General features: G+C 48.2%; 1 protein-coding gene across 1 annotated transcript; it reads right to left on the bottom strand.

Annotated features, from left to right (window-relative positions):
• Nucleotides 1-2,174: 2,174 nt before the first annotated feature.
• KRT18 (keratin 18) lies at nucleotides 2,175-6,025 on the bottom strand. The gene is made up of 7 exons (XM_006883876.1): nucleotides 5,576-6,025; nucleotides 4,566-4,648; nucleotides 4,133-4,289; nucleotides 3,376-3,540; nucleotides 3,144-3,269; nucleotides 2,655-2,878; nucleotides 2,175-2,353 (listed from the first exon to the last, which is right to left on the bottom strand). Exons 1-7 carry the CDS (start codon nucleotides 5,990-5,992, stop codon nucleotides 2,233-2,235), a joined length of 1,293 nt encoding a protein of 430 aa, XP_006883938.1. The 5' UTR covers nucleotides 5,993-6,025; the 3' UTR covers nucleotides 2,175-2,232.
• Between the last annotated feature and the right edge of the window lie 1,686 nt (nucleotides 6,026-7,711).

Genomic DNA, 7,711 nt, shown 5'->3' with positions numbered 1-7,711 from the left:
TCATCCTTATTCACTGTCCAGGTCTCAATGCATAGCTAATAATGGCCTGAATCAGATGCTGCTTAGCCCTCAAACTGACATCACTATTCCTCAATATCAACATACTAGGCATTAGTGAGATGTGATGGACCAGTTGTGGCCACTTTGAATCAGATAATCAAATGATATAGTATGCAGGGAATGAAAAACAGAAGAATCATGTGGCATTCATAGTAAAAAAGCCAATTTCAAATTCCATCCTGAAATATAATGTTGTGTTAGGATAATATCCATATGCACACAAGGAAGACTCTTTAACATGACTATTATTCAAGTATATGATCCTACATCTAGTGCCAAAGAGGAAGAAATTAAGAATTTTTACCAAATTTTGCAGTCTGAAATTGAACGAACATGCAATCAGGATGCGTTAATGATAATTGGTGACTGGAATGTAGACGAAGGAACAGTAGTTGGAAAATATGGGCTTGGTGATAGAAATAAGGCTGGAAATAGAATGATTATTGAATTTTGTATTTACAATGATTTATTCATTGCAAATACTTTTTCTAAAAGACCAAAAACGACTTCACATGTGGATTTCACCTGATGGGCTGCACAGGAATCAGACTGACTACATTTGTGGAAGGAAATTGCTGGAGAAATTAATTATTGGCAGTCAAACTAGGCCAGGGGCAGACTGTGCAAGTTCAAACTGAGGGTGAAGAAAATGAAAATAAGTCCACAGGAACCAAGATATGATCTTGAATCAATTCCATCTGAATTTCACGATCATCTTAAGAATAGGTTTGAGGCATTGAACACCATTGATCAAAGACCAGGAGTTGTGGGATGATATCGTCCATGAAAAAAGCAAAAGGTCATCACAAAACCAGAGAAGAAAGAAAAAACCAACATGGATGTCAGAAAAGATTCTAAAGATTGCACTGGAACATTGAGAAGCCAAATTTAAAGGAAAACATGTGGAAATAAAAGAGCTGAACAGTTAGTTTCAAAGGGCAGTTCAGGAGGACAAAGCAAAGTATTATAATGGGGCGGAGCTAGATGATCTTCAGTCTAGTTATGTCCTGTTGGGTATTACACTTGTGCATGCAACTTTAGACTTATTCTTAAAAATATTTTATTGTGCTCTAGGTAAAAGTTTACACAGCAGAATAGGCTCCCCTTTAACACCTCTTCCACATAATATTATTCCATGTTATTGGTTATGTGTCAGCATTCTCATTTCCATTGTTCTGTAGGTATTGATCCAGCTTCCCCTCCATTCCTTGCTTCTCACCTTTGCTTTTGGGTAAATGTTGACTATTTGGTCTCCTACAGCTCATTATTTAAGGGACATACCTTTTTATTTTAAGAAATTATAATCCATATCAGAACCTATTTTTTGTTTTGGACATCTGTTTTTTTTTTTACTATTAGATGACACAATTAGATCAAAGATTTAGTTAAAATTTCCCACTATTACCTATGTGGGTGTTTACCTAGGGGCACCTCATTGGGAACCACCGATGTAGACTATTCCTTCAATGACTCCATTCACTTTAATTCTAGCTAGACCTCTAAAACCGAGCGGTGGACCAAGAATGCACAGTGGCCAGGATGGGGAGGGCCAGCTCTGTGGTCTAGTCCTGCCTCTTCCCCTCTTCTTTGCTCTCTACTCCTTGGCTTCATTTTTTTCTCTGGTTCAGATTTCTGTAATAAGCACTTGCCAGGTAGAGGCAAGCAGAACTCCAGAATAGGTGAGAGGGTGACTATCATTGCCAAGCGCTCACTCACTCTGGTGTAGAGTTGGAATCCACTCATAGCTGACCCTCCATGTTTCCATGGCTGTAAATAGCATCAGAACAGATTTTTGTCTTTCTCCTTAGGAGGTGCCGATGAATTCAAATCACCAGAGAGGCTCAACTTTTGGTTTAGTTGTGGACTATGCCATCAGAGTGGTCTCTTCAAAGGCTAAGACACAAGCTATTGTAGCTTTTCCACTGTCCATCCAGTCTATCTTTCCCTCCTCTTTCTCTGAGAAGGTACTTTTAAGAGAACTGCCCGCTCCCCAAATCCCATGAAATCTCTGTGTCTGGAGGTGATTTTTGCCTGATCACAAATGGAATGAATTCTCAGGTCAGGTATTTACACATAAGAATGAAAACAGCCAAAGAAGACACAGCGTGACATCTAATGACTTCACATTTTTATTGACCTCTCCTTCTTCAAAGGGTGAAGGGTGTGGCTACCTCAGTGCCTCAGGACTTTGGTGTCATTGGTCTCAGACACCACTTTGCCATCTATGATCCTGCGGGTGGTGGTCTTGTGGATGGTCTGCATGGAGTTGCTGCTATCTAGGGCATCAGTCAGACTGTGGCAGAAGACCAAGGTCCAGTTATAAACAGCCTTACAGAGCAGAAAGGATACCTGACACCTGACTTTTATCTAAGTGCTCCATAGCCCCATTGTACCTTAAACATTACTAGGGAAAAAACTTAGTGCATTCTCTTCATGTAAGAGGTGTGACTATTACTCCCTTAAAGACAAATAGAGGCACATATTAAGTAGCAGTCCATTACTCCATGGAGGCCAATGAACAGGCACATAGGGAGCCTATAAAACTCAGGAGAAACAATATTTTTCTCTAATGAGGGTCGGAGGATCCTGCTCACCTGAAGTCTTCTCCATCTTCCAGCAAGCGGCGGTAGGTGTTGATCTCAGCCTCCAGCTTGACCTTAATGTTTAGAAGGGCTTCATACTCCTGGGTCTGACGTTGCCCCTCTGCTCGGGTCTGTGCCAGCTCTGACTCCAGGTGCAGCAGGACCCCGTTGAGCTGCTCCATCTGCATGGCATAGCGAGTCTCCACCTCCTGCAGGCTGTTCTCCAAGCTGGCCTTCTGTGGGGGCACAAGGCAGGCAGTCTGGGTGAGCCCTGAGATAGAGTGTGTGGAGAAGCTCTGCAGCTTTTAGGAAAGCACAGTTCTGAGCACACACTCTTCCAGGTACAGGGTAGGCACTGTAGTAAGTGCAAAGGGGCACTGACTTTTTCTGAATGAAAAGAATGTATGAGGGGAGGAGAAGAATTTGGGTTGAGATAGAGTTTCACCTGTGGCTGATGGAGGTTGAGGTTCAGAATCAGGGCAGAAGACTGAGAGTTCTCACCTGATTTTTCATTGACTCAAGGTCAATCTCCAAGGTCTGGAACGTGCGTCTCAGTTCTTTGAGCGTATTCTCGGCAGCTCCTACCTCAGCTGACTGAGAAGTGACCACTGTGGTGCTCTCTTCAATCTACAGAGTGGAATGGTCCATCAGGCCCCTGTCTCCCTGCTCACCGTCCTCCCATGTCCTCAGATCTCTGTGTCTAGCCTGGCATCCATCCCTTCTCCATGGGTACCTGCTGGGACCAGTACTTATCCAGCTCTTCTCGGTTCTTCCTCGCCAGCTCGTCATACTGGGCCCGAATGTCTGCCATGATCTTGCTGAGGTCCTGAGATTTGGGAGCATCCACCTCGACAGTCAGTCCAGAGCTGGCAATCTGAGCTTGCAGGCCCTTTACTTCCTAAAGGAGAGAAGGGTGAAAGGGAAGAGGGGCTCAGGGTCAGCGCTCAAACAAAAACCCTTTGTGTCTGCCTCCTCGAGGATGTCTACAGGATGTTTTAGAAGAAACAAGGTGAAACTTGGTTTTACAGTCTAGGTAATGTCCATCCTGGAATTTTACTCCAGATGGCTGGTAATGGCCCCACACTCCCTGCCTGTGCCTGTCAGCCACCCTCTTCCTCTACCTACTCTTCTTCTGTAAACTTACTCCTTATTCCTTTATCTACAAAGCCTTGCCAGTTCTAACTTCCTTCATTATTTCTCTATCACTCCTCATCCTCAGATGGTTAGGTTTCCCCCCCTCATCCTATCCATCTCTGCTTCTGTCCTTGTCTTCTCCTTTCTCACCTATCCATCCTGACTTTGTTACACCAAAATTCAGGTGAGTTGCATGGTAGCTTTGGCGTACTGACTCTGAGAACGGTTTGGTTAAAGGCCCAGAGTAGTTCTGAACTTCTGTGCTATGCTACCTGCATGTGCTCTGTCCATGTGCTTCCCCACCCAAACAGGGCCTGACCCCTTTGGTTCCTGCCCTGCTCAGCGGCCCTGCTTGCCTCCTCATGGTTCTTCTTCATGAAGAGCAGCTCCTCCTTGAGAGCTTCGATCTCTGTCTCCAGCTGCAGCCGAGTGATATTAGTGTCATCAATGACCTTGCGGAGTCCATGGATGTCGTTCTCCACAGACTGGCGCATGGCCAGCTCTGTCTCATACCTGTGGGTGTGGAGATGGTCAGAGGGTCCCCCAGTCCACCTAAGACTTCAAGCTGTAAACCATCAGCTTAGTAAGCCCCTGGGCACCTCTTTTGGCAGCTGAGGCAATGTTCTTAAACTGAGTTAAATGAATAAATCAATGCTCATTCATCCAGCTCTACCCACCTTAACAAGATCCCACCTGTGAGTCCCTACATGACCTAGCCCAAGGAGCAGCCTGCTTTTAGCTCCATCTCCCCGACCCTCTATCTTTCAGCTTCCAGGCACCAAGTCTTACTTGACTCTGAAGTCATCAGCAGCCAGGCGGGCATTGTCAATCTGAAGTACAATGCGGGCATTGTCCACAGAACTTGCAAAGATCTGGGGAGTGGAGGTGAGAGAGTGTGTGTTTTATGACTGAGGGCAGACAGTGTGTGAAAGGTGTTAGCTGTATCAATGATACCATTGATATCTTCATCAATTATCTAAGTCATAAGAATAACTGGAGGCTCTTATACTTCTAACCCAAAGACCACTGCTCTCTGACAGTTTCAAACCCCTGGTGGTTCCCCAGGAGAAAGATGGGCAATCTCCTAAGCTATTTATGGCCTTAGAAACCCAATGGAGGGTCAGCTATGATAGGAGTCAGCTCTAACTCAAAGGCAAGGAGTTCGCATTTATTTTCTTTATACACACATACCCCCTCACATATGTCCTCCACACTGCACCCTCTCCTTTTGGAGTCCCAAATCCCAGCGTTCCCACCAGGCCCTCTTTATCTCTCCAATGGGGCTCCCTCCAGCAGGCCCGTCTGGAAGCAAACCTCTACTAACACTTCCTCTTCCAGGCCTTGTGCTAGCGTTTTCTCCCAGGACACCTGCTCACGCACCCCTCCCTGGGCCCCTCAAGCCCTGCACTAGCCCCTCCCACAGGTAGGTCTCCTGTTTGCTCCTGGATGACTCAGCTTTAGTCACATCCGCTTAACCCTCTAACTGTCCCACTTGGCCAAGAATCCTTTGTTCAATCGCCCTCCATGTTGTCCGATTTCCTCAGCAAAGTTCCTCCACTTTCCGATTATATTTTAAGGAAGGATCAGCATGCCCGGCCCTCAGTTTTGGAGTCCCAATGGCTAGGGATGTATGTGGAGAATCGGGGCATTCTTAGCACCTCTTCATGGAGTGAGAGATGGAGATGGGGATTGAGCCAACACACTCATTCTATTGAAGTTCCTAGACTTCAGGTGGAAGTGTGTGTGAGGGAGTGCCAAGCATGGCCTGGATTTAGCACCATTCCCTCCGCACCACTTACCTGGGCCCTCAGCTCCTCGATGGTCTTAAAGTAATGGCTCCAGTCCCTGTCCTTGGGTCCCTTCTTCTCCAGGTGTTCTCGGATTTTGCTCTCCAGTCTCCGGTTTTCAGTCTCCAGACTCTTCACCTTCTCCAGGTAGGAGGCCAGGCGGTCGTTGAGGTCTTGCATTGTCTCCTTCTCGCCCTGAATGCCCCCCACTCCTGCCAGACCCCGGGCCATCCCACTCGCCATGCCCCCAGCCCAGCCGCCCCGAGAGCTGCTGGAGTAAGACATGGAGATCCGGGAGCCCGAGCCCCCGGCGCCTGCATAGACGCTGGCTGCGCTGCTGGCCGGCCGGACCCGGTAGCTGGACGATGGGACGGAGCCCAGGGACCGGTAGTTGGTGGAGTAGGTGGTGGAGCGAGTGGTGAAGCTCATGGTGCCGGAGAAGTGAGGCAAGCCTCAGATAGGGCTTGTTGAAGGTGTACCGGGTCGGCGGCTTCAGTTATATCGCGGAGGGAGGGGGTGGGGACCTGCAAGGGCCAGCCCCGCCCCTGCCACCGGAGTTGGCTTGGAAGCTTGGGCGCCTCAGGTGGGCTGCAGCGCAGACGACTGCGCGCTCCCAGTGCCACGCCCCTTCCCCATTTACCTGTGCTGCGCTGTCCAGCCAACACCCCCAATTCCCCAGAACTGGAGCGAGTGACTAATGGGGCAGATTCATTAGGACAACAGGTGTTGGCCCACACGGCAGGAGTCTCAGGACAGGAAATGACGTTACTGTACCCCCCTCTTCCAGGTAGAGGAGGTGCTGGTAGGTTGGGGATTTGGGGTTCTGAAAATGGGACACTGGTGGCAAGGTTGTGTACGTGCTAGACTGCCAGCCAGAAGGTCAGCGGCTCAAATCCATCTACTGCTCCGTGGAACCAAGATGAGGCAGCTGTTCCTGTCAGCCTCAGAAAGCCTGCGTGTGGCTTTAGTTTTTTTTTTGAGAAGGGTGGGAGAAGCCAGATTTATGGCAGTGGGTTAAGTTTTGGTTTTGGAGAGTGGGTGAGACGGGGCCTGGATCTAAAAATGCCCTTAAGCTGTAGCTCAGGTGCCTTACTGCCCAGATGGGTCATATTGGGTATCCTAGCCCTGAAACCCATGGGGAAGAAAATTAGGGAACAGGGAGAAAGAAGGGAGACTCAGTCCAGAGCCTCTAACCTGCTGATTGCCAACCTTTACTCCCACCACACTTGGTTCCAATACTTCTGCGCACCCTCACCCACACAAACCCGTTCACTCACGACTTCAACAGATTTTTTTTTTTAAAAGGCCCTATTCTATAGGCCCTGGAAGCAGGAGCGGCATCCACTTCCAAAATGGCTTGCCTGCGGAAACTCTATGTACGAACAGTGCTCAGGCTGTTCGTTCATAGGGTCGCTATGAGTCGTCTACTACTCGACGGCATTAAACAACAACGACAATTCTATAGGCAGTAAACCTGAGAAAGTTTTGAAAGGAGATCACAGTAATACAGGGGTCTAAAGAGACAGACAAGTGGACCTAGAAATGTCCCCCTCTCCTCTTTCCTAGCATTTTCTGTAGACCTCCTCCTTTTCCTGACCCTCCTCTTAAGGGCCTCTACCTCCCAAATTTATCCCCTAGGGGCTGCCATGTCCTAGAAACTCACCTCAGGTGAAGAAAGAGGGAAGTTGAGAAGTTCCTATTGTCCCCTGCCCTAATCCCCTATTCCCCAAAGTGGTAGCCTGCTCCTTGCTGAGTTAACTGTGGAAGCAGATAGATCTTCAAACCTGTCACCTTCATTAGTCTTTTGTCCAGTAGGGCAAACACACCTGGCTGTGTTCTTTGATCTAGAGTGGACCTATTGAAACTTGTCAAAATGCCAGCTGGACAGAAGAGGTGGGGGCAGGTGGGAAGCAGGCCTGGCCTGGCTGGGAGCCTTGAAAGTAATCTGGTCAGGGGATCATTCAGGTGTGAAGCCCAGCTCAAATGCAGGACCCGGCCCTGGATTATCCAGGACCTTCCACCTGCAGGTAGGCAAAGTCCCACAGTACTCATCAGGAGCTGGACAGGAGCAGGCCAGGGTGGGAGCTGACCAGGGAGGGTCAGGGCCTCTGTAGGCCTGAAGGCAAATGATATGTAAAATAGAATCAA

The sequence above is a fragment of the Elephantulus edwardii genome, unplaced genomic scaffold, assembly GCF_000299155.1.
Source record: "Elephantulus edwardii isolate Elephantulus edwardi_28Jun2011 unplaced genomic scaffold, EleEdw1.0 scaffold00030, whole genome shotgun sequence".
Taxonomy (NCBI): Eukaryota; Metazoa; Chordata; class Mammalia; order Macroscelidea; family Macroscelididae; genus Elephantulus; species Elephantulus edwardii.
Note: the sequence above shows the minus strand (reverse complement) of the source record. Positions and strands in the feature narration are given on the sequence as shown.

Coding starts and splice junctions, on each gene's coding strand:
- KRT18 (XM_006883876.1), bottom strand. CDS start 5,992: ATGAGCTTCACCACTCGCTCCACCACCTACTCCACCAACTACCGGTCC. Junction 3,541..4,132: donor TGAAGAAGAACCATGAGGAG/GCAAGCAGGGCC, acceptor TCTCTCCTTTAG/GAAGTAAAGGGCCTGCAAGC. Junction 3,270..3,375: donor ATAAGTACTGGTCCCAGCAG/GTACCCATGGAG, acceptor TCCACTCTGTAG/ATTGAAGAGAGCACCACAGT.